At 52.1% G+C, this 26,143-nt stretch overlaps 6 protein-coding genes across 6 annotated transcripts; 3 read left to right on the top strand and 3 right to left on the bottom strand.

Annotated features, from left to right (window-relative positions):
• Nucleotides 1–222: 222 nt before the first annotated feature.
• On the top strand, nt 223–1,606 carry ATEG_05921 (4-hydroxyphenylpyruvate dioxygenase family protein; the record flags this gene model as incomplete). The annotated part of the gene is made up of 4 exons (XM_001215099.1): nt 223–881; nt 939–998; nt 1,055–1,412; nt 1,472–1,606. 4 exons carry the CDS (start codon nt 223–225, stop codon nt 1,604–1,606), a joined length of 1,212 nt encoding a protein of 403 aa, XP_001215099.1.
• Nucleotides 1,607–2,113: 507 nt separating this feature from the next.
• Nucleotides 2,114–4,334, bottom strand: ATEG_05920 (uncharacterized protein; the record flags this gene model as incomplete). Its single annotated transcript, XM_001215098.1, has 5 exons — nt 2,114–2,163; nt 2,295–2,383; nt 2,523–2,570; nt 2,789–2,876; nt 2,942–4,334. The coding sequence occupies 5 exons, from the start codon at nt 4,332–4,334 to the stop codon at nt 2,114–2,116; spliced, it is 1,668 nt and encodes a 555-aa protein (XP_001215098.1).
• A 1,327-nt stretch (nt 4,335–5,661) lies between these two features.
• ATEG_05919 (uncharacterized protein) lies at nt 5,662–6,793 on the bottom strand (the record flags this gene model as incomplete). The annotated part of the gene is made up of 2 exons (XM_001215097.1): nt 5,662–6,089; nt 6,118–6,793. 2 exons carry the CDS (start codon nt 6,791–6,793, stop codon nt 5,662–5,664), a joined length of 1,104 nt encoding a protein of 367 aa, XP_001215097.1.
• A 682-nt stretch (nt 6,794–7,475) lies between these two features.
• On the top strand, nt 7,476–9,702 carry ATEG_05918 (uncharacterized protein; the record flags this gene model as incomplete). The annotated part of the gene is made up of 2 exons (XM_001215096.1): nt 7,476–7,567; nt 7,644–9,702. The coding sequence occupies 2 exons, from the start codon at nt 7,476–7,478 to the stop codon at nt 9,700–9,702; spliced, it is 2,151 nt and encodes a 716-aa protein (XP_001215096.1).
• Nucleotides 9,703–11,067: 1,365 nt separating this feature from the next.
• ATEG_05917 (cytochrome P450) lies at nt 11,068–12,653 on the top strand (the record flags this gene model as incomplete). The annotated part of the gene is made up of 2 exons (XM_001215095.1): nt 11,068–11,259; nt 11,304–12,653. The coding sequence occupies 2 exons, from the start codon at nt 11,068–11,070 to the stop codon at nt 12,651–12,653; spliced, it is 1,542 nt and encodes a 513-aa protein (XP_001215095.1).
• A 6,424-nt stretch (nt 12,654–19,077) lies between these two features.
• ATEG_05916 (uncharacterized protein) lies at nt 19,078–20,845 on the bottom strand (the record flags this gene model as incomplete). The annotated part of the gene is made up of 2 exons (XM_001215094.1): nt 19,078–20,681; nt 20,746–20,845. The coding sequence occupies 2 exons, from the start codon at nt 20,843–20,845 to the stop codon at nt 19,078–19,080; spliced, it is 1,704 nt and encodes a 567-aa protein (XP_001215094.1).
• Nucleotides 20,846–26,143: the final 5,298 nt, after the last annotated feature.

Genomic DNA, 26,143 nt, shown 5'->3' with positions numbered 1-26,143 from the left:
ACAGCTGTCAACTCCGGATAGATGCAATCATGGTTTCATAATACCCAGCAATGCAGATCAGAAATATCCGCTTTACGGCTTGCTGGCAGGAGGCTTCCTTTATTAATGGGTGAAATCCCACTCGTCTCCCATCGATATCGCATTCATCCCATATCCCTCTCTCACAACATCTAAGAACCTCCTGAGCACTCATCCTTCTATACACCCCAATACTCGCTCAACATGGCCCCCTCGGCAATCTCCACCAGCCCTCCTACATCTTCCAACATCCCCTCCAGCCTGGCTAGCTACCGCGGCTATGACCATGTGCACTGGTATGTCGGCAACGCCAAGCAGGCCGCCTCCTACTACATCACGCGGATGGGATTCGAGCGTGTAGCATACCGCGGCCTTGAGACCGGCAGCCGCAGTATCTGCTCGCACGTCATCCGCAACGGCGACATCACCTTCGTGCTGACCTCGCCGCTGCGCTCGCTGGACCAGATCGACCGCTTCTCGCCTGAGGAGCAGGAACAGCTGCGCCAGATCCACCACCACCTCGAGCAGCATGGCGACGGTGTGAAGGACGTTGCGTTTGAAGTCGACTCTGTCGATGCAGTGTTCGATGCCGCCGTGCGCAACGGCGCAAAGGTCGTCGCGGAGCCGCGCTCTGTGGAAGACGCTAATGGTGTTGTCCGCATGGCGACTATCCAGACCTACGGACAGACGACGCATACGTTGCTGGAGCGCAGCTCTTATCGTGGGATCTTCCTGCCCGGCTATCGGGCTGAGACCGGCGCGCAGGACCCCGTCTCCAAGCTGTTGCCTGGTGTGCATCTGAACCGGATCGATCATTGCGTTGGAAACCAGGACTGGGATGAGATGGATAAGGTTTGCGAATAGTATGTTTCCCTAATATCTTCTTCACTCATGAGCATGGCCGATACTGACAACTGCAGCTATGAGAAAGCCCTCGGATTCCACCGTTTCTGGTCTGTCGATGACAAGCAGATCTGCACGTATGTCACTCCTCAACTCATCTTTCACTCGGGGACCATGTAACTAACCTCAACAGGGAATTCTCCGCTCTCAAGAGTATCGTCATGGCCTCTCCAAACGAGGTCGTCAAAATGCCCATCAACGAACCCGCCAAGGGCAAGAAGCAGTCTCAGATCGAGGAGTACGTAGACTTCTACAATGGCGCCGGCGTCCAGCACATTGCCCTCCTCACCAACGACATCATCCGCGACATCACCAACCTCAAGGCCCGTGGGGTCGAATTTATCAAGGTCCCTGATACCTACTACGAGGATATTAAGGTCCGGCTCAAGCGCGCCGGCCTGACGCTCCACGAAGACTTTGAGACGATTCGCAGCTTGGACATCTTGATTGATTTCGACGAGAGTGGATATCTGCTGCAGCTGTTCACAAAGGTATGTCCATTCGACTTGAGCTTGGTGCTTAAGTGTTGTATACTGACAGATCTGTGCAGCACCTGATGGACCGGCCCACGGTTTTCATCGAGATCATCCAGAGACACAACTTCTCTGGGTTCGGGGCCGGTAACTTCAAGTCGCTATTCGAAGCGATCGAGCGGGAACAGGAGCTGCGCGGTAACCTTGTCTAAAAATGGTCATGGCATATTGATTCTCGGTTATGTTACTTGCATGTATCCCAGCGAGCACTGATTTCTTTTCGACATGTCAATAGTAGCTTCGTTATATATACTCTTGAGCAGTACAATGTAGTACAATGAGCCTACAATCCACGAGACTGAGGCAAGGCCAGCGAACATATGTGACTTCACTATGGAGCCCGTCCTATTCACTTTTTCTTTGTCGATCCTCCCGGAGTCGTTCCCGGACGACGCTTGTACTTGCGAGGGTCTACAACCGTCAGTATGAATATAGATGAACATAGAGCAGGAACAAACCTTTCCGGCTCATCAGCACCTTGTTTCGCGTCCCCTTTCCACCTTCCCAGAACCCACTTCCGGCTTTGCCTATGAGCACTGCGCGGCATATACCGCAGTTCTCTGGTCGGTAGATTTGTTCCCGAGAGCAGAAGCCACTACGTTCGTCAGCTGGCTGGCTCAAAATATACTTGACGCCAAAGGTTCATGTAACGTACCAGATCATGCGATTTGCGTGCTCGTTGGGATGGTCTTCAGCGGCGTCGTGACACCTGGAATCATTAGAGGTGCATCATTGGCCGACTTGTCGAGTACTTACTTATCGCAAGGAAATACTTTGGCGCAGCAACTGAATCTGTGGCATGTAAGATAGGAACACGGCATTGTAGGAAAGCATACCTACCTGAACCAGCGGTAACTTTTTCCATAGTGCTGGCAACGTCCCCGACGGGGAAGTTCCTGGCCGGCCACGATACCCAGAACCTCCTTTGGCTGCGACGCTATTAGCATGATGCTGCATGCGACAGAGTCTACAATACTCACCTTCCGCCTTTGTGGTGCTCGATCACGGGAGGAATCTGGTTAATGGGGGTCAGCATGCGCCAGGCTCATATTAGTCGAGGATACTTACATGCTGCGGACCCGACACGTAAAAATTTCACCTCCGGCACCTTGAATACTATTGATAGTTAGATTCACTGTTCTATGATGAGATAGACAGTAGGAATTTACCCATTTTCCTATGGCATTGCCGGCAATTAGCCATCGCACTCTCTCCCCGATATGCCACAACGCCTGGAGCAGGAAACGCTGTCGAGCATTCAGAACACGTCGGGATGAAGCTACTATAATGGGGTAAGTTCCTTTTCCCTTCAAGAAGATAGGTGCAATGCCTACCTAGGAAGAAGATCGGCGATTGTACATCCGTCCAGGTCCAAGTACCCGGCACGATTGGAATGGGAATGTATCAACTGCCGCCGAAAGCCTGTGCCCAGATTGGATGTTCAGTATAGTGCACCATATTCTGGACGCAACGCAGGTGATACATACCAAGACTCATGGTGTTCGCGCACTTTTTGCATGTTTCGACCTTAGGGGAAGTTCCGTCGCCCTTCTCCTTGATTTGTGGCACATTTTTAACGTCTGTCGGTTCCTTGCACCTCTCACATTTTACTGTGATACACAAGCCCACCAGTTCTAGAAGCTCAATTCCATAAAGCTCCAGGAATGGGAACGATAGCGCGACGCCGTGCTCCTTGGTAGCCTCAGGCATATTCGGCACAGGAGCTCCGCCGTCTTCGTCTTCATCTGAGTAATCGTCGTCGAAGTCCGAGGAGTCTTCTGTTTCTTCGTTGTCGCTGCCATCTTCTCCCACTGCCCATTCAGGTGGGCGAGGAACGACATGAAGATGTGGCTTGTCCTCCAGTTGCGTAGTTGGGGTGTTGGAAGGAGTCCCTTCTGTCGAGGCTGCAGAAGTCCTAGGCTCCTCTGTAGATATGGAATCCTTTTGCAGCGGAGTTTTGGCAAGGCTATGCATATTGCTTGTCAAATAATTGATTTGCGACATCAGATTCAGCTGTGCGTTGGCCTTGGTCCACTGTGCAAAGCCAAGTTGCACGGCCTCTGCCTCTTCACCATCGACTCCTTGGAGTTCAACGGCACTGGGTTCCAGAGGATAAAGTTCCGGCACCAGGAGCTTCATCGTCTTAACAGATCGCAGGGGTATCGGGAGAAGATTCACTTTCGCAGGCTGGATCGGAACGGTAAATGAAAGTCCGTCGTTGGACTTAGCAAAGAAAGGCAACCTTCCAAGACGAGCTTCTATCTGCTTCGTTTCCGTCACTCTTCTCCGCTCGGCCTGCGCCTTCTCCTCCGCGGTATACACCGGGGTTGGCTTAGAAGCAGGCTGTTTCTCGCGAATACGGGGTTTGCTCTTCTCCGATATTTGGACAGACTTCATACCATCCACGATATCGGGGGCGTTATTTTTCTGTTGTCCACCGAGATTCGGTACAAACTTGAGGGTAGGACCTCTCTCCGTGGTCGTCAATAACCGCTCCAGATGACGGTCGAGGCTGTTCATCCAAGACAGCAACGTCCCCCGTCCACCACTCCGCATCGTGCTGTCGACGATGTCGTCAAATCCTCTGGCAACATTGTCCCGAAACGCATCGTCTATTTCAGGATTGGCCACTTTCAACGTGGGCCGGCCCCGCGCCGGATACGACAGCGGAACGTGCAGGATACACTGCAGCTTGTCCAGCTCGAAGGGAAAGTCCGGGTCTGAGGGAGCCATCCCAAATCGCAGAGTAGTCCCCGATTCAGTCGTCTCCTCTGCCGGACGAAAGCGTCGCCGTATCTGGTTGAGCTGGAACTCCCGGGGGTTGGAGCTCTCCGTTTTGGACACGGGCCTCTGGCCCACGTTGTTTGGTGCGGCGTCCATGTTATCCCGTCTAGAGTGGCGCTCAATGGCAAGAATGCCGTAGTTGAATGGATCAGATATCACACTTCAAGCACCCAAGAGGCCGACGTTTACTTTATTATAACGAGCAGAGTGCTGTAGAGCTTAGTCATCGCGAAGGGTGTGGAACGCACGTTCACGTGATCTGCGGGGCTGATGACTACACATGACTCAATGTGACTCCAACCCCCGCCACATGAGTCAACAGAGCTGCTCGTCAACAGAGTCAACAGAATGGGCTTGTGTGTCTGAGATTATGCGTAGTATCTACATCTACATACTTCAGGTACGGGGAGTACTTTGTAGTCTACCTAGGTACTGGATTTAGTATAGCGTGCCTAATCGGGGAAAGCGCGTTGCTCCCGAACTTCAGCGAATCTTGGATTTGTGGTAGATCTTGTCCTTAACAGTATTGAAGCTAGCGATGGGGCATTCCCTCACCTTCAAGGTGTATACGAGAGCCACCAACTCCTCGAGCGTCCTTATGTTCATTAGTTGGCTTCTAAATCAGCCACCATTCGCAGCATCCTACTGATACCTCTAAATGTGGACCACACGCTTATGAGAGTAGTATTTCTCTGCATGAAGATTGACTAAGATTGACTAGAAATGAAAATGGGATAAGAAGTAATTTTCTACGTATATGAACTGAGGTCAGACGTACTGTGCTAACTAAGTATCTTCAGTTGAAATGATTAGTGTCAAACATAGAAATAGATTATATAGGGCCTTATTAGTGTGTTCACATTTTTGGTGATCTAGCAGTTATTTTGTTCTGACATATAATGTCAGCTGTGAGGGTGATAGGCCCAGAACTGCCTAATTATATGGTAGCGCACGTTTTATTGTTACTTACCCTTCGTTGGCGTCTTAACAGGTAGGATGCCCCTGCCTCAACAACTGTCGTGCCTGAGATCTGCTCAAACGTCAGATTCAACCTTATCACCCTGCTACCGAATACCGAAATAGTGCAGTCAACGTTTGGATTCTATCAAAAGGGAGCAAAATAATACTCCGATTGCAACTCCTAACTACAGCACCGCTTGGGGGGATCTCAGGGCTGTTAACCCCAAAGAAAACATCAAGTACAACATCTGCACAGTTTGGATGATCATGCCGTACAGTGGCGCGGACTTAAGTCTAAATCCAGGAAAGTAGATCTCGAGAAGAAAAAAGCTTGTGGTCCCCACTAATTTTCTCCCTGATTATTCCTGTGGAATGCATGCTGTTGAGAATACACCTCAGGTAAGCGCGTTGAGGTCTTCTCACAGTTTGTTCTGCACAACCGAAAGCTCTGACAAACTGAAGATTATTGAAAAGCGCTCAAACTCAATCCTGCTATCTTTCCTTCTACGTCGTCAATGAGTGAATTAATGTAGCCTCGGAGGCCACAGCGGGATTTACTGCTCTCATATGAATCGTGGAGGCGAGGAACTCTTGGTTCCTCGGATTCGATCTCCCGAAGCGCTTCAATCATATTTTGAAATGTTTTTCTTCTTGAATGGCAATAAATCGAGGTTGCCCGGACCATAAGAGTTCCGCTATCCTTGATGAGGCGTCTCTTGTGCATGGCAAAGCTGAGCAGACCAAATAACATAACATTGCAGTTAAAAGAACATGCAGTCCCCTCATCACGAAAGCGTATGAGGAGCCTATCAAGAGATGTGTGGATAATGTCTATGGCGGCCTCGATTTTCTTGCTTAATTCATCTTGAGAAATTAGGTGTGAGCGGAGAGCTAATCAAGCAGTCAACGAGGAACTTACTGATCACGACACTAGGTATAGGAAAGCCCAAGGGACTGAAGGGTCCTGGGCATTGTCGAATGGCGAGTGTGGTAGCTGACTCAAATTCTTCTGCCGCCGAAAAAACCCAAGCCACCCATATCCACAGTGTGGCATTTTCTGTATATGTCGTGGGAAAAGATGGTTTTAAATTATTGATCCACAGTTCCTTGGCCATGTCAACGACGCCGTGGCATTGATAGTAGTCGACAACAACGGCGACGTTAGCAAGCATTTCAAGGCTCAACTTCCGAGGAAGGTGATCCTGACGGCCATGCATAGCGTTCAACACCACGAGCAGAGCATCCAAATCAAAATCGGTTGCAGTGATGGATGTGGTGCCAGTGGCACGAAGAGATTTGCCTTCTTCCCAATTGGGTCCCAGCATGCGTTTGAAGTATGGGGAGGCTAGGGCCAAATGCTTTGAGGACACTCTGATCCGTATACCCTGGGGTTTTTCTTCAGGGTCCTCTTCCTTCGGTTCATTGTCAGGAGAGTCATTCGACGACGCGTCTGTAGGCCGATTCTCGGTTGATTTCTCCAGAACTATGATCACATCCCCATCTGGGTCCAGAACATGTGATATATCGTCCATTCCCTTGGATTTGAACGGGACGCTTTGGGTCGAGGGGGGTTTGGAGCAGTCTGACGAGGCCATATCGAGCGAAGCGCTTGCGAGACGAAAAAGGATGGTTGCTGATTATCTTGTGGCGGTGGAACTGAGTAAACAATAGACTCGTAACGCTAGTACTGTATAGGAATACTGATGCCTCAGGCAGTATAATACATATACACCAGTCCAGAGAATAGCTATCTTCCTTGTAGACAATGTGCAACTTTCCGGCTGTTGTTATCATGACACTTTGCTATATTCGGGCAATTTAGTATGATACAGTTCACGCCTTGTTAAGCTGTTTATTTATGGTGTACAGTGTCATGAATGGATGGAATGGAGAGCAGGACTTTTGTTGAGGGAATTCTTTCTCATAACTTACGAAATGACAGCGCAAAACGCTCTCCAAGATGGCGGTTCCGACTGAAATCTTACTTCTGTCATCTTGGATTGGGCTGTGGTGATAAGGCTAGTTAGCAAATCCCATGCCTTGTCTTAGCATCATCGGCATCGGGCGCTCTAGCCAAGCATGAATACCCCAGATGATGCCCAACCAAGGATAACTGTAGGCTGAATCTTGCCTCCAATTGGAAGTCATATGTTGCCTACAAACGCGGCTCCTTGTGGGATACACGGATTTGGCTGGATCGGTGTCAGGGCTTGTCTCATGGTGTTCAAAGCAGCAAACACTATGGCGTTTGTCTTTTCGTCCTGGATCCCGTTCAGCATGTCTTCTTCTTACGTGGCCTGTCTATATGTATGGCCTATCTTCTCTTTCATGCCTATTTTCTTACTCTCATACACTATTGCTCCTCTCAGGTTACCTACATTTGTGTTTCCCAGGCCCTGTATCTTGCTTTTCCGGACCCAAAACTCCTACTTGTTCATTTCATAGATACAGACAAGACCTTTTCGCTGGAAGTGCGGATGTCGTTGCTGACGGAAAAATGAGTGAACCAGCAACAACCGCCAGTCCACCTAGAGCCGTCGTCATCGGACTTTACGGTGTTCCTGGCTCTGGAAAGACCTACTTGCTCAATCGCCTCAAGCGTGAACTCGGAGAGGAGGATTTCGCCTTTTACGAAGGCTCCAGCGTCATCGACAGCATAGTGACTGGCGGGCTCGATGCATTCAAAAGGATCCAAGAAGAAGAAAAGGAGGTCTGGCGTCAGCGTGCTATTGAGAGCATCAGAGACGAGTGCACCAGTACTGGGAAAGCTGCGGTGGTCACTGGCCACTTGATGTTTTGGGATGAGGAGGAAGAGACTGGATCGTCGGTGGTGACCCAAATTGATCTCAGCGTCTACACCCACATCATATATCTGGACGTCTCTTCAGAAGTTATTCAGCGACGTCGGCAAGCTGATACAAGCAGGGACCGGCCTCCGGTGACAGCCTCCCACATCCGGAGGTGGAAAGAAGCTGAAAAGGCACAGCTGCGCAGTCTATGTCTCACTCACGGCATCCTGTTCTCGCTTCTTTCCAGTAGACAGGACTTGACGAGCCTTATTAAGGACTTCCAGGTTCACAACGACTGCCATAACTTGCGCCTCGCTTTGGAAAACGTTGATGACGCCATTCGTGCCGACCACGACTACCTGGAGAAGGTTGTGGTGTTGGATGCAGACAAGACACTGGGTGCAGAGGATACTGGGCTGCTTTGGTGGGAGACATACGTCCGAGTCAACGAGCTTCATGGCCGGGTGTGTCCTTTGAAGGATGTGTTCAGCAGCCCCCTCAAATACTCATACCTTGCCTTTCGACAGGTCACGTTGATGTATGAGGAGGCCAATGATGAGGATTTCGACGTGATTTGCAGCATGACTGCAGAGACTGTGACAATGCATCCTGAGTTTGTCGCTCTGTTGCATCAGGTATCCCAGTTCGAGCATATCCGTGCTGTGGTGGTGACCTCCGGACTACGTCTGGTGTGGGAGAAGATCCTGGAACGTACAGGCCTGTCCGGAACAGTCAAAGTGGTTGGTGGTAGCCGCATTCAGGATGGCTTCGTGGTGACGCCAGAGGTGAAGGGTGCCATGATTGAACATCTGCAAAACACTCACAAGGTGGAGGTTTGGGCTTTTGGAGATAGCCCTCTGGACCTCAACATGCTGAAGAACGCCGACCAATCTATCGTGGTCGTTGGCGATGAAGCAACCAGAAGCAAGAGCATGGATAGCGCTTTGGCCGACGCTATCAAGGACGGCCTTCGAGCGCGGCAGGTTTTGCTTCCCATCTCTGCTACTCCTCGCTTGGACGCTGCCACACTTCCAGTCATGAAACTCACCGATCAGGACTTTGTCGACTCTCTTCTATCTAGACGCGGAAATCTTCATGTCGTCCACGCTACTGATAAGAGCGCCGCCAAATTGCTCATGACTCCCATGCGGGACGCAGCACTTGCCGGCCCACGCCTTCGGGAAGCACATCGCCAGTGTGGACGATACCTCGCACTGGAGTACGTGAGTGACCTGATTGGCGTGGAGCCATGCGACATCTTGCACGTCCAGGGCCATAACACAACTGGTTTTCGACTTGCTCGTGAGGAACGCACCCTCATCGTGGCGTTGATGCGAGGTGGTGAGCCTATGGCATTTGGTATCAACGACGCATTTCCACGCGCCATGTTCCTCCATGCCTCGACCCCAGATAACGTTCAGTCCCACCATCTCCTTGGGCTTTCTGCGGTGGTGCTTGTGGACTCCGTGGTCAACAATGGAAAGACGGTGGTGAGTTTTGTGCGGCACATCCGCAGTCTCGACGCCAATGTTCGCATCATCGTGGCGGCTGGAGTTGTGCAAGCGCAGGCTGTATCATCGTACAGTGCTATACAGGCTCTCGCTCGCTACGGAGAGCTCAATGTTGTGGCGCTTCGCCTTTCGGATAACAAGTACACTGGGAGCGGTGGCACTGATACTGGGAACCGCCTGTTCAACACGGTTCATCTTCCCTAGGTTTCGACTTATTTGAACTTGTTAGGACTGAGATTTGGGTCTAATGTGTTTTCTTTTGCTTTCAATATCAATTGCAATGGGCTACTCTGCAGTTTTAAAAAACAAGTAGATCAACATTCGCATTCGATCGTAGGGTTTCGCCTCCGCAAATTCAGGATGGCCTGATTTAGAACTCCTCATGTCCAGAAGCTATCAGCCTGGCACCTATTTTCTATCCAGTTGCTCAAAGTACGCCGTTAGCTTCCCCTTCGGTATACCCACACCAAAAGCCCATGAGTATTGTCGCATAAAAGCTGCAATTCTCGCGTCCATCTCAGCCATTTTCCTATTCCGATACTGCTCCATTTCCCAACTTGAGCCCGCCGAACGATCCAGACAAACCTCAAGCTCCACCTCTCCCACTGTATGCCCAAAGTCCGTGACATCTTGCACAATAGTAAAGTCCCTATCGGCTATCCAGCTCTTCCTCGTCGTCGAAAACGAAGCCATCTGTTCCAGGCCAAAATGGCTGTTCTCATTGCTCCAGACCCCAAGGCCTTTCAAGTACTTGGAAATCTCCTCCGGTGTCGACAATTCCTCAAACTTGGAGTTGGTACGGTCTCCGCCTCTCCTGATTTTTGCCTGCCATCGGCCGTCTCGTTGTCGAACCCAGATACCGTTTGAGGACAGGAGGTCGGACTTGTCGTAGTAGATGTCGTGGAAGGTCTTTTTGCCGCGGTATGTCAGGCTCTGAAAAGGTGGGTTTCCTCCGTCGCGGAGGAGAGATTTGACCGCGAGGTGGGAGAACTTTCGTTCTACTTCCAGGACTGACATCGGAGAGGAAAGAGATGTGGAAGGAGATTAGAGGAAAGGTTTACTGGATTGCGAAAGGGGTATGTACGAGTGTTGTCGAAGGATAGACATTTTGTTGATGGACTTGCAGGCAAGATAAGATTTAGAACTGGACTACCACCCGAGAACAAAGAACAGTGAATACAGATTCTTCCATTCTAGGGTCAACCTCGCCCTTCGATGGCAGTAGTAGTATCAATAGGCCATGTCTTCTACAATTGGACCTCTACAACAACAATGACAACCCCCTGCAGCTGTTACTAATCCTTTCTGCCTAGTTCTAATGCACATGTACGAACGCTGGTGTGGTTCGATTCGGATGCAATGTCCCCGGCCTGCCAAGCATCTGTTAGTTATAGACGAGTGGTGTCAGCGTATTCGGGGCGCTTCCGATTGTCTCAGGGGAGCTTGGCTGGGATGGGCTTGCTCGCATGTAGGTAGTAAGGGAGGTGGTGTTGTTGTATACCTAGGGTTATATGTACCTCCCTCCTCCCTCCATTGAATGGTCTCTACTTCAACTATAGACCCCCGATCATGTCCTTACTCACCATCACGTCCTACGCTGCTGTAGGCATACTGGCACTGATTGCCTGGAATGTCATCCGGCAATTGCTCTTCCAGAACAAGAGCGAGCCCCCCGTTGTCTTCCACTGGATCCCCTTCCTAGGGAGCACAATCAGCTATGGCATCGATCCGTATGCTTTCTTTGCATCTTGCAGGCAGAAGGTGAGCTCTCCAGCCCAACTCCATACAAACCACTGACCTCACAGTACGGCGACATCTTCACCTTCATCCTCCTCGGCCAGAAAACAACCGTCTACCTGGGCGTGCAGGGCAACGAATTCATCCTCAACGGCAAACTCAAAGACGTCAACGCAGAAGAGGTGTACAGCCCGCTGACGACGCCCGTCTTCGGCTCGGACGTCGTCTACGACTGCCCCAACGCAAAGCTCATGGAGCAGAAGAAGTTCATCAAGTACGGCCTGACGCAGGCCGCCCTCGAGTCGCACGTGCAGCTGATCGAGCGCGAGGTCCTGGACTACCTGCGCACCTCGCCCAACTTCCACGGCGCGTCCGGCGTCGTCGACATCTCCGCTGCCATGGCGGAGCTCACCATCTTCACCGCCGGCCGCGCGCTGCAGGGCGAGGAGGTCCGCCGCAAGCTCACGGCCGAGTTTGCCGACCTCTACCATGACCTCGACAAGGGCTTCACCCCCATCAACTTCATGCTGCCGTGGGCCCCGCTGCCGCACAACCGCAAGCGCGACGCCGCGCACGCCCGCATGCGCGCCATCTACATGGACATCATCCGCGAGCGGCGGGCGCACAAGAACCCCGACCAGGTGGAGGCAGGCTCCGACTCCGACATGATCTGGAACCTCATGCGGTGCACGTACAAGGACGGCCAGCCGGTGCCGGACAAGGAGATCGCACACATGATGATCACGCTGCTGATGGCGGGCCAGCACTCGTCGTCGTCGATCAGCGCGTGGATCTTCCTGCGGCTGGCGTCCGAGCCGCGCGTCCTCGAGGAGCTCTACCAGGAACAGGTGGCCAGCCTCGGGAAACCAGACGCAGACGGCGTGTTCCCGCCGCTGCAGTTCCGCGACTTGGATCGGCTGCCGCTGCACCAGAATGTCGTCAAGGAGACGCTCCGTCTGCACTCGTCCATCCACTCCATCATGCGCAAGGTGAAGAACCCGCTGCCGGTTCCGGGCACGCCGTACGTGGTGCCCACCAGCCATGTGCTTCTGGCGTCGCCCGGCGTGACGGCCACGAGCGACGAATACTTTCCTAACGCTAGTCGCTGGGATCCGCACCGCTGGGAGAACCAAGCGGAACCTGATGATGATGGCGAGATGGTCGACTATGGCTATGGACGTGTGTCAAAGGGGACTGCGAGCCCTTATCTTCCGTTCGGCGGAGGTCGCCATCGTTGCATCGGGGAGAAGTTTGCGTATATCAATCTGGGGGTCATTGTGGCGACTGTTGTTCGCCATTTGAAGCTGGCCAATGTCGATGGCCGGAAGGGCGTACCTCAGACAGACTACTCATCTCTGTTCTCGGGGCCCGTGAAGCCTGCTATTATCGGTTGGGAACGACGCTTTCCAACTGCCTGATTGGGCGTATACGCAGGAGTTTGCTTTATGTGTCATAATATCTCTTTCTGGATAGACATGTCCATATTCTTCGGTGGTAATAGCATAATGCATGATAGGTAGACTCAGTCCAAAATAAACAAGGCGTAAGAACGGCCGAGCGTGCAAATATCGACCTATCAAGTCCCCTAGCAGACGCCCTAAACAAGCAATCAATATCCCCAACCAAGAGTGTTTCAAGCGTTACACATCAGTCCTCACTCATGTACCTGATACCTGTCGAAACCGTCCTATCGACATGCCAAAGTACGAGGCTTGCACGGACGTCTCGCGGGCTGCAGCCGCCATTCCGCGACAGACTAACATGCAGCCTCTCATCGGACGGACGAAACACCTCATGAGGCTGATCAAGCCAGCTCAGCACCCTCCATCGCGTGCAGGTTCCTGGTGCGCGTGTGACCCGAGGGCTGGGCGGGCCGTTGCCAGATCCAGGGGAAGCGGGCGTCCGCATGTGGACTGTCGCGAGCTATCGACAGCCTCTCACCAGAAACATGCAGCGAGGGCACTGATCCGCGCGGCCCAGAACACGTATGGGGCCGATACGAAGACGCCGTGCAGCAGGTGCGTCCATCAGCCATGAAATGAACCCGGAGCACCTCACACGACGGTGTCGCCCGGCGGGGCGCAAGCGGTGCTGCTGCGAGCGTTATTCGATGATGCGGGCTTGGATGCACTCCAGGGTTTGGGGCCAAGGTGGATGGGTGGGTTGGACGCAGACTTGGTTCAGACTTCACCACTCTGCATGGATAACGTCAACACATGTGCGTCGTCGGTCGGTTTAGACAGCTCGCGCGGCGGATAGCTGATGACTTGTCAGCGGGCGAACCTGGTTGTGAAGAGCACGGGGTTTCAGTGCCAACACATAGATCCGGTGACCTGCTGACGGATCGACAGCGACCAGGGACGGACTGGCTGGTGGGCGCTACCAAGCCATCATCGCTGCTGGGAGTGGCGTTGGATGACAAAGGCATGACTGATATGTCTGATACTGGGTAGCTCGGGGGTAGCCTTGGGGGGTGGAAGAAACTAGGTAAGTAAACGAGTCCAGGCTATTGGGATGCCACGTGATACAGTTCGGTATACAACCACCGCATGAACAGTTGGACAGTCGCACACCATGATATCATCGCGGGGTACATCTGGGTACATCAAATCCGGGGAACGTCAATTCAGTAGGTTTTGCGGCGTGAGTGGGACAGTGAGGTGCAGGTCGGTAGAGGCTTGATCGCTGCTACCACTGTTCTGTCCCGGGTCTCCAGGTACACAAGCATAACATCAGCTCTTTCTGTTCCTGCTTCCCTGTTTTCTGCAGGTCAAATGAGCTAGGCTGGATGTCTGCAGACCGAAGGGGAGATACAAATTTTAAGAAGCTTATGACAATCCGAATGCGGAAACCGATGTGATCAAGACGTTCGTCGTCCTGATATCATACACAGCTAGACATGATTCTCGACACTCCACGACAGGCATTCGTTCCGAGCAGTTGACGACGGTTGGGAGTCTCCCACCCTCCAGGAGACGCCGTGTTCATTGTCCTCCCGAATGGAAAGGAGGGATGATCTTCGATCATCTATCAGGCCCATCGCACAATGCGATCATCATTACATGCTCGTTGACACGCAGGAGACAGCATAGCTCCCGGCTACATGCAGGACGCTGTTCATCGACTGTCGCTCACCTTCGATCAGATGGAAACCTCGGAAATCTTATAGACTTTCCATAAACGATCGTCATGGATCTGATGTTTCGTGGTATGTAACGACGCGATCTGTTACAGAGGATTACACGATACGAATCCTGCGCCCTTCAACCACGAAGACCACGAACATATCGGAGAGATGGCTTACTCCCTAGGTAGCTTGTGCACCAGCCACCAAACCTACGAAGTAGTCTCCTACGTACAAGTTCTTGTCTGTCTGTCTGTCTGTCTGTCTGCGGTTAAGGTTCCCCGGATCCCCAATATCGAGTCTCCCCGGGAATCCACGGACAGGAGGGAGATGGATATCTCCAACTTCCCCACCCAGCTCAGCCGCGAGTTTTCGCTCCTCCCCGCGGGTGCCCCTCACGCCCGAACCCTGACCGCAGCCGCTTTTCCTCGGCGGTGATTTGCAGAGTGACCGAGGAGGCCTCCAAAATGCAACCTCGCTCCACCCGACGAAAATAATCAGGAGCGTCTGTCGGATCCTTTGCCAGATACTGGATCTGCCATCTAGTGGACTCCTGGTTCAGAGCATCATGGCGTGGGATTGTTGGACGAACCATCTCATCCTTCTGGGGATGTCTCTTGCTATCGATGGGGTTTCTCCGTCTGAAGGGGAGAGATCAGTTGCCTGGGAGAGGAAATTTCCCGAGAACAGTAATCAATTCCGTACGGAAGCATGGTTTCGCGGAATTATCTCCATCTTACGCCAGCATAAGCGGCATGCGGCATACTAGTAGGTGCCTCGGAATCAACAGCCAAATCAGCAGAATCATCATATCCAATTGCAGTAAAGCGAAGAGCTTATTTCGTCTCCTTCGGGCTTCCATTGACGCCTAGTAGCGTTCTACGCCGTATACAGACAGATAGTCCAAACCTAATTCAGCGACGGAGCAAAGTCTTCCGTCCCTGTGACCCCGGACAATAACTAACGGTGGTGTCAAGCCTCCGGGGATGAACTGGCGGTCAGTCTCATTATTCTTGTCAAGACGCGAGGCGTAGCGAATCCTATGAAGGGGGAAAGACTATGCGACCTGGAGGTAAAGGTACCAACCTTACCCTAGAAGGAGACCATCACGAGCAGTCTATCTGTACTTAGACGATCGTCACATGGCAGCTATGTAGGAGCTCCCCGACATACGGAGTACGTACCTCCTCGTCGACCGCCGCCGAAGACTCTCCGACCTCCGACCGACTCAATCCAACCTGTCCGCGAGCCTCATAATAGCAATCAGTTAATGCTTCTTGCCCTCGTCGAGCGATGTACCGATCGCGACTAGTCGTGTCAATCCCCTCAATAATACGGCGTATAGGCCGCGTACGGGACTAAGCCAATACCGGCTGACATCCCACGGCATCCATTCATTCATCCCACGCTCCCGTGGCAAGCGAGGAAAGTAAAGAAAATCCGCTAAGCCTGATCCAGACACATGCCGAGGATTCCCCTTCTAGAACGCTTCTCGAAACACGGTCGGCAAAAGTCTGTTGCCGCATGGCATGGCTGAGAGGGAAGCCACGGTCGGTCGGACGCCTCGCACGCGTCGATGTCACCTCGCGGGGATTCACATGTTCGTCCGGCATGTCCGTGTCACAAGGTGGATTTGGCGGAGGTGAGTGTGCGAAGATACCTTACTCTGTAGGTAACCATCTAGCTAATGTGCCCGTCCTCCAATCAGAGACGCGGCATTAGATTGGAGTGAAGGAGTTCGGGGGCGACCGACTGTTACGTAGGAGGTAGAGTGGGGATATAGAGTAGGTTGGGGACTGAAAATATCCTGTTCCCCGACCAGCTCAGCCCCGGTGTTGTACTCGTAGGTTTTCAGCTTTCCGCTAGATGAGAATAACGCGCGAGTGGATATGGATATGGTACATGGCAACCTACCTACCTACTCCGTACATGCAAAACTCTGCGTCATAGGAAACAGGCTCGGCCTCATCCCGATGTTGGGCATCCAGCGAAGCGTGAAACATATCCCGATGATGGAGCGTCACGTAGGTATATATCCACATGGCTGGAATACAGGTTGCTGGATTGATACTCGGAGTGGTCCAATGCGAACCAGTCAGGGTGCTGTCTGTTGATTAAATAATTGATAAACATGTTTAAAGACAACACAGTTAAGTCTTGCAGAGTCTAGATCAATCATGGTCAGTGATTCCGCCTATTAAAGGCCTTGCGTGGGATGCCGGTGAGGCTGACGGCGCCCATCGGCATGCCGAACACGGGTCGGGCATCTACAGTACAGGTACAACTTCTGTCTACATGGTACTTTCGCTACTGAGTACCTACCATAGATACCTAGGTACCTAGTTTCCTGTGTACCAGTAAATTAGCTATCCTACAAATACTATACCAACAAGTATATCCTACATCTCCAGACACACTCATCTCTACGAAGTAAACACCCCCACCAGCAGTGCACTCAAAGTACTCCGTAAAGATCCAAATCAAGAACAGACCAACCGTCACCCCCATACACAGTCACCGTATAACAAGCCCCCTCCCCCGTCCAGTGGACCCGAATTACCGGTGTACTACTCGCACCGCACCGCTACAAATCACGCCGCTGCCCGACATCTCTCGACTCCACCCACGACCCGCCCTGATCCAAGAATCGAGAGTCACCCAACCCAGCCCACGCCTTCAGCACGCACGCCGCCCATCCGGCAGAACCGCCCGCGCAGAAGAGCGCAGGCTCCCTCCGCCGTAAATTCCCCATCGGGCAAAGTGCCCCGGCCCAGCCCTGTTCGGTTCATCCACTCGCGCGCTGGAGCGGAGCGGAGTCCAGCCACAGCTGGTCCACGTTTTCGGGGGTTTTCGGACGGCGGATCTTACGGATCCTCTTTTTTTCAATCTGTTTTTCTCTCTGTTGTCGGGTGTTTTAGGGGAATGGCTTTTCGGTGTGGGGGTGGATGCGTGCGGTGTTGTGTGGGATTTCCATAGACAGGCAGGCAGACAGGGTTAGGGTTTGCGACTGGGTTTTGGCTGCTATCTAGGTACAACGTGACGAGCTGGACTACAGAGTATATGTGTGAGGGTGTGCTATAATTATGATCGTTCCGTTCCTGGGGACGGTCTGGCGGGATCGAGTCTGGCCCGATCTGTTGCTAGATCGTTACGTCATGGGCCCGTCGTGGATGGTAGGAGTGAGGTACAATACAGTAGGAAGAACACCATCGTCTATATCTCTCGGGGTGTCCGAGCACAGTCGTGAAGAAGACCCAAGATGTCGAGATTGAAATAGTCGATCCATGGCATGCACGCCATATGGCATACATGATCCCGCCCGTCGAGCCAGACACTGTACGGGAGTACACTCCATCGCGATGCATGACGATCCGCGCACCACTACCTCCAATCTTCTACTCCCAGGTACGACCGCCTGTCATATGCCCACGGCAAACATCACCATTAATCATATCGACATAATCCAGCCATCATCGCGTAAACAACCAAGTAAGACTGAACCACGTGCTACGCGGTCTTCGAACCTGACCGCCGATGCATGTCTCATCATATCCCCGTTCCAGTTCCGTGTGCTTCCATAGATCCCCATCATACCACCAGTCAAGGACACTTCATCAGACAGCGGCGCCGTGGGCGGGGATCAGAGACCAAACAAGAGGATGCACGCAAATACCTACTCCGTCAGAATAAATAAGAAAAGAAAAAGCAAGTATCTTCATGGATAGAGAATCCTCCGATTAAATTAGAATATTACTCCGTAGACGTGACCTGTGCTGCATGTGAAGCGATCAGTGCGCCGATTCTAGATCCCTCGACCTCGCCCAACTCCCTCCCACTGCCGACTGAAACATCCCCGTCAGCCTGTCAAGGCCCTGCATTGTCATGGTGGATATCGCGGCTGTCGCCCCCTCCATCACCTTCATCGCCGGGCGAAGCTCCGACCGTTGACCCTACGGAGTACACCATCCCTGTCTGGCTGGAAGCCACCAGCGATACAAGTCAGTGCGTCCGACCGTGGCCTAGATGCGTCGGACTGTATACAAAGAAGATACCTGGTACAAATCAGCGTTGATGATAAGACTTTGAAATTTTTTTTTCCCCCACTTCTATTTCAATACTTCGAAATCAACAATAGCGTACATGATATGCGTAGGCAGGACAATAGTCCACAAAGGATATGTATGGTATCTGGTATCAGGGTAAAAAAGCATGAACACATTTTCTGCCGCACAAAGGCCAGCAAGCAATCGCTAGACGCGACCATGACAACCACCTAGGCCTCTTTATGACTCAACCCAAACCCAATTGGAAGGAGAAAAGGACCAAAGAACCCATACCCAAGATGAGTGTGCCAACCGTATCCGCCGAGTAAAGAAAAGCATTTGTACAAGAAAATTAGCATCAGAGGTTTTGTCCTCCGGTGGCGCAGAGAATAATCACACAGGACCGCCACACAACGCACCAAGGGAAGGAAAGAGAGAAGAAGACCCGAAATCGAATTAGGTCACAAATAATAACCAGATGATCCGTAGAGTGCGCCAGAATGCAATGCAGAGTCATCATCATGCGTGTCACAAGGATATGTAAGTGGTGGTCTTGACCAGAACAAAAGCGTGAAAAGAGTCCGGGTATCATGGTCAACTAAACATTACCCATCGTATGATAGATATGTTTGGACACAGACAGCGGGAAGAAACAAAATCATAGCCAGGTTTCAACTACCATCCTTTCACATGGTATTCCCAAGGTCCGAAATCATTGTAGTGATTCAAAGAGCCAGATTTGTCTTTGCCTGCAGATTCTTGACCGGATCCTTGTCCACCCTTGGGGTATTCTTGCAGATTGGCCATGCCGTCGTGAGCGGTGTGTCGTCGTTTGAGGAATGCGTTGGCGGTGGCACTCTTCTGCTGACGCTCCCAGAGTAGATGGCGTCTCAGAGACTCGGTCAACTCGGTCGCAAGCATGTTTCTCCGGGTAGTCCGGGGAGAGTGGGCAACAGACTGCGGGGCGGGTTTCATGATAATCGGCTTGGAGCGAGGAACGTCGGGACCGCGCATGGTCAAGCTCTCGTTATCATCATCGGGAGGAGAGGCAGGGATGGAAGGTCCATTAGGTGACGTAAGGCGAGAACGCTGCAAGGCCGGACTGGACCGGGTCGCTCCCATCTTTGTTGGCTGATGCATCATCATGGTCAAGAGAGAGCGTCGAGAAACGAGGTTAGGCTTGGAATCGACCCGTTGGAACATTTCTCTCTCCTCCACGCTTGATCGTCCACTTTCCGTTACCGAATCTTCCCAGTCGGAGTCTTCGTCATCCTCGATGGCGCTCTCAGAGACTTCGTCTTCGGTCTCGATAGCGTCTTCGTCGTTGTCATTGCGTTCCCTGATCGGCTTGATCTCTCCTGGTTGCTCCTTGAACGTCGCCGTCTTCTTGGGCGTTTGGTTCGCAGGCTTGCCCAGTTCATCCGAAAGAGAACTGCGATGCGGGCCTTGCATGGCCATGCGGTCCTCGAAAGAGCTTTCATCATCATCCCCGGAAGAACCACCCAGAGTGAACATGCCACCCTTCTTCTTCATCGGTGCGGGTTTCAGTTGTGTTGAGTTTCTCGAAGGGCTTGGGTCCGTGGCGAGTTTAGCTTGCGACCGGTACGAAGATGAAACAAGGGAAGGTGAGAATCCGCGAACAATGCTGGGGGACTTGATCAGCTCCGGACGTGTGGGAAGGATCCCCGAGGAAGAGACGCTGGTATCGGACGCCGTCACGTTGGCGGCGTCACTTTCGTTATAATCGGGGGCTGTGGTAGAACACGACTCGGTAGAGGTATGGGGGTGTTGCTTCATCCGATACGTCGGCGTTCTCTTCGAGGTAGAGTCCGAGGAAGGGGCGGGAGTGGGCGTAGATGGCCGAGGAGTAATGTCGACGACAGGAGGGGCAACGGTAGTCATCACGGGCGCCAACGGCTCCAGACTCTTCTTCTCTTTGATGTTCAATACCATGCGTTCCAGATCCAATGAAGTCAGATGCTTCTCCTTGCCGCGACCGAGGCTCGCCAGGGAATCTTCGCGGACGACAGCGGGTTTGTAGTCCATACACTTGGGACGTTTGATGTGGTGTTCGATTTTTTCCGCTTGATCGGAAGCAGCAGATTCGACACTGGCGGAGAGTTCAGGAAGATCACCTGCCTCCTGACGCAGGAGTGGCAAAACCGAGGTATCACTGGAAGTTTCCGGTTCCACACAGAACGTCTCACGTGTCCAGAGACGCCAACTCAGATTTTCGAGTCGACGACCTTCCTCCATGTAGTCGGCACATTTGGAAAATACTATTTTGGCAGGGTGGTCAATTTCACACTTCCTCAACAGCCGCATCACGGAGCTATAACTCACCCATCCACATTCCATGGAGACTCTGCGTGTTGGCCGTGTCCACCTTGTGAATCTTCGCCGTGTCCACGGTGAGAACCGGGGTTGATAACCGGGAAGGCATTCTGGTCAGTGTATGATCACAATGCCCAAATTATACCAATTTGACACCTCCGTGAGTTTCGTTGCGGGTTTCGGGGTCGCCGTCTCCCCCGAGCGTGGTCGTACGGCGCGAAAGTGACGATATAGAAGATACTCTATAAATTCCGCGGAAAAAGAATCCCCTCGACGAACCGTGTTTGTCGTAGTCCGTGTGCGGTCGATTGCGCAGGACGTGGCACCCCAGCTGCCGTTTAGTGCAGCCAGATAAGAACGTCGATGTGTCGAATTTCAAAGATGTCTTCGTGAGAAGAGGTGAACGAGTATAGCGGTGGTGGTGATGGTTGGTCGTGGGTAAGTAGTCTTCCCTCAGCAATTTGCCCGGTTGAAAGAGTAAGAATGAAACGGAGTGGATCGCAGAGTTCGACCGGAAGCGAAGTCGGTCGGAACGCGAGAAAACCTGGTGGTGGACGGCAGATATAGTAGAGATTGCCGGATGCGGGAATGGCGTGAAGATCGATACGGCAGACTTGGTGTAGAGGTATAGGAAGACCGGGGGGAGAATTGGGGGATGGGAGAGGAGGAGGTGGAAGGAGGTTGAAGAGTGAAAATTGCAAAGGTCGAGAAAGGAAGAATATGGGGGAGGAAGTCGGTGGAGCAGGCGAGAAAAGAGAGCGAGAGGAAAGAGGGCCGATTAGAGGGATACTGGTGGTAGTTTATGACGGGTCGGTGGAGATGGGGGGGAAAAGGAAAAGGAAGGGCGTAAGGAACCTAGGTGGTAACGGTACCAGGGGAGAAGAATATCATTTATCCCACGATCAAATATTATCAAATATTTTTTTTTATTATCTGAATTTATTTTATTTTTATTACTATTGTTTTCCCCCCAAAAAAACCAAAAAAACCAAATCGAGGGTGGCCACCCCAGAGGAAAGCCCGACGACGACGACGACGAGGGTACGTACCGAGGAACAGGTTGGCCTGATGGCGGTAAGGAAGACGACGGTGGAAGGATTCTAACCGCGCCTCTGCTTTCTCTCCCCCCATGGTCCGGACCTGGAGTAATTTTTATTATTTAAAAAAGGAAAAAATAAAAGGAAAAAAAGAAAATTATGGTTTTAGTGTGACTTCCGGAGTACCCCCGTGGGTCTTGGTGTATTTCATACGTGGTCATGACCATCGGTAAGTTTACCGGTCTGTTTCCGGAGTCCCACCCCAAAGAAAAAAGTACGGAATCTTTGACCGGTGAATAATCAGAAGTATATCCAGTTGGATGGAGGTAGTAAACATCTATAAAGGAACTGGAGGAATGAGAATAACGGTCTGGAATGAAGGGCTGTAGCTCTCTAGAGAATGCCGATAGTGGATCAGGAGAGAGTCGTAATAATGTCCAGGCAATTCACGTAGATATTACTAGGTACCTAGGTACCTACAGTACGTACTCCATATAGATAAAGTCCCTAAGGTCAGTGTGGATAGTTGACATCCAGCTCTTTCTCTATCATCTCTCATGTATCATCTTCGGATGATACACATGCGCAGCAGCAAATAATCAGCAGAACGAGCTAAAAATAATCGAAAGAAGGAAGAAGCAAGTTGGGTTCTAGACAAACATCAGACAAAAAGATCGGCTGGTCCTGTGACCATCAAGTGGCTGACTAAGGACATGCCGCTTTCTCCAGCCGTCCGAAGAGAGAAGCGGATAGCGAATAAACTATGCCTGATGCAGTTCACCACTCGATCGGTCCGGGTCATTTGACTGCTCAATTTTGGGACAATCATACCTGAATCAGGTACTTCTAGGAGTAGGTAACTAGGAGGTACCTATCTAGGTACCGGCACTATGTCTTCAGGCGAAGGAGCGGATTGATGTCACAAATACCAGGCGGATTCATCAGTCTGTTCATCATACAAACATATGGATGTCTACCTCTCTTGCTTTATGGCCAAAGTCGGTGATAACCGTTACCCGGCCTAATGTGGCCTAGCTCCTTCCTTACGCCATGTGCCTCATTTCATTCAGTCCTGCTGACTGTCAAATCTTTCTCTTAGACTGCTTTTGCCACGGACGATGGAGGAGTCAGTCTCATACCCCGTACTCAAGTGATGTCCACCGTGGATGTTCTGGATGGTCTCTATCGCCTCCCTTTCGCCTCCTTCTATCAACACAGCTAGGACATATTGCCATTTATTGGACCCCTAGCCCCGATCGTGATAGCCAACCAGATTGGTGGAATTGAATACGTCTGTTTAGCCGTCACTCTCACCTCACCCAGCACATCCATCCTTGTGCTTTCTCCCGTCTGACACGTCGACGTGCGTACCTGTAGTCTCGCCCATCCCGGCTGAAATCCCCTACCACGCTCTCCTCCCTGCTATTAACCGGCGGCGGTATGTACTCCTACGGAGAACGGAGTACTCCATCCCCAGTTGCCCCAGGCGGAGGTTCCACATACCGGGGAACCGCCCTGCAGCTTCCGATCTGGCCGATCGTCTCAAGCTATGGATGTACATATCTCTATCGGTTCTTGATTGTCTGCGTCGTCCGTCCCCTTCCTCCGGTACGGAGTAGATACTACCTTAGTCCCAAGGAGCTTATTGAATCGACCGGTCTCCACACGTCCACATCCCTGGAGAGAGACGGGAGAGACGGCGTGTCACAGTCTCTCCTGTCTCGCCCTCGACTGCTCATAGCTCCAAGTCACAAGATGTCCCGTCTGCCAGCTGTCACCAGTGAGCCGGCCCCGATGCGCGCCTGTCGACCGCGCCTTTTGGCCACCCGTAGCATGATGATACCGAGCGGATGACAGGGGGAAGAACAGCCCGCCTGATAATTGGATATTCTCCATATCTGCCGACATCCCTAAACCTTAGATAGACACGCTCTCGGTACGTAACTATCCCCCGCTGGAGCGCCCGGTCGGTCGTGTTTTAGCCGCCCCGGTTCGCTGCCCCCTTGTCACAGGGGGAAGCAGTCGCCGTCGCATTATGGCTAAAACATGATGGACGCGTACTCCGTATGTAGATGGACGCCACAATCGATGCTCTTGGCGCCCCGTGCCCCAGATCACTGGTCCGGGGAACGGGCTAGCCCCCGATCCACTGGTCGCTCTAGAGCTGTTTGTCGTATCGTTGATGGATTCATTCTCGGCCCCCGAGTTGCAGTTGTACAGGAGCACGTTGCGGCAATCATGTGATGTTCCACGTCAGGGTCAGGGCCTGGGGCGATGAGTTGTTGGATCGGGTTCCGGTTTGGCGATGCGGAGTCGTTTTGCGCATGATTTTGTCCGCTGGCTGGGTTTGTTCCCGGAGTACCGGGGGGTATTGGTCGGGTCTCGGCTCAGCTGGTCGCGAGAGTGAGAATGACAATAGGCGAGGACTCGAATCGAATATCTGCCGGCTTATTGCTAAGCCTTGCTACATCTTAGCCAACGATAGGGCCTAGGACAACTGTATAGTCAGTTGATGGTCGATCATGGCAGGACCCGGGATGTCGGTCTAGATATGGCACGGGTATTATCTATACGACGGTCTATATATATACGCGATGTACGAGGTCGACTGTACCTATGCACAGGTGCAATCAACCAATTCTATCCCAAACCACGCATTTGCATGCACAGTGAACAGCGTCTCGATGTAAAAGGCACCGACAAGAAGCCATGAAACAAGAAGAATTAGCCGCCAACAGTTGAGCTTATTCCCGGCCAGTTTACACGCAGCAGTCAGCCTCGAAGCCTAAACCAGCCTCCGGCTCAGCTGCCCATCATCCATGCATACAATTGTTCCACAGGGACGGGCGGAGAGAGAGCCACGTAGCTGCCCTATGTCGGATGAACAAGGTAACGGCGTATCAGGCGCGCTGCAGGGACTTCCAGGAAGACAGACTGCCGCGCAGAATACCCGATGATCCTGTGGCTTTGCGAGCGAGTGCGGGGGAAGGACCCATCTTACGGAGTACGTCTTCGGTCACTTAAGGTCAAACAATTAGCACTTCGCTGCGCCCCGGTTTAAGATTTGTCTTTGGCTTTTGCCCAAGAATGACGATATAGGCGTTGATGTGGATCCGGCCCGGTGCGTCCCATGATGTGATGATTCTGCCCAGCATACCCGCCAGTCGCCCGCTTCGAGACGACAGAATGATATACTTTGTACTATTGACTCGCTAGCCAACCGTTATGCAAATCACCGCGGTGGCGGCGTACCGCCTAACATGGAACCGCGGAGAGAGCTGGCCCTGCAAACGGCATCCGAGGTTTGTTGATGGTACACGGGGCGGTATGACTGGACCCGCCGCCAACGTCGATACCGTCGATACAGACGACAGGGCGTCGTGATGCGAGTGCAAAAGTTGCCGAGGGACCAACGGCAATCCAGTATTTGCTGTTCTGGTCGATCCGGGGATCAATTCGATGTGTGGCGCGAGTCTACTCCGCAGCTACGCGCCAACGGTGTCGACGCCTTCAGAATGCTGCCTGTACCGTACGACGACCACGATGCTACCTCGCGTAAGCGACAAACGTGAGGCAAGCCATTAGGCTGGAGACCGTCATGTTTTGCCTCTGTTCCGACTGTTGCTTTGGAAGAGGAAACAAAACTAACTAGTGGCAAAAATCACAAGTCACAAGAACAGACGGTGTCACATGATGTGGGGTCCGGCAGTTTCTCGGAATGGTTGCCTAGTTGGTTCCGCCTGGCGATGTTGATTCCATGGCTGAATAGTTACAGCTTGGTCGAATCAGCCAGTGGATTCCGAGTGACCTCCCGCAATGCCGGTAGTCACGGGTCTGCTGTTTGCTGGAATTGTACGACCGGCACCATCTCCGGCCATCCATAGTGCGAACAACAAAACAATGAGTCGCAGGATAGGTATGTCTAGATTATTTCCCCGCAATACTGGGCAGTCAATTACCATTACTACAGACACCCTTGACAGGCAATTGACCGCATGCACAGTACCGAGTAGTAGTATCTTTATTCGGCCTGCATGTAGGAGATCCCAGCTGGAGCTCTGCTCTAGGGCAGTGGGAATGGATCTGCAACAGTCCGACCCCAGGAAACTAGCTGGGAGATCATGCACCTAGTTCATCGATCAGAGAACTGGCCTGGTCGTAGGTAGTACATCATTACTACTACGACATACTACATGTAGTGATGCGGTCCACAGCATATGTACATTGCATGCATGCCCTATCTCCTTCCCTCCAACATTGCAATGCTTGAACGAGAGTGCATGCATAGACCCTGGGATGTATCCACTGGTGTCGACTTAACCCTTGATGTCTTCCCCGTGAGAGCCCGGAATCCGAATCTGGATTCTTTC

The sequence above is a fragment of the Aspergillus terreus genome, genomic scaffold (genome assembly GCF_000149615.1).
Source record: "Aspergillus terreus NIH2624 scaffold_8 genomic scaffold, whole genome shotgun sequence".
Lineage (NCBI taxonomy): Eukaryota > Fungi > Ascomycota > Eurotiomycetes > Eurotiales > Aspergillaceae > Aspergillus > Aspergillus terreus.
This window is presented reverse-complemented; position numbering and strand designations above follow the sequence as displayed.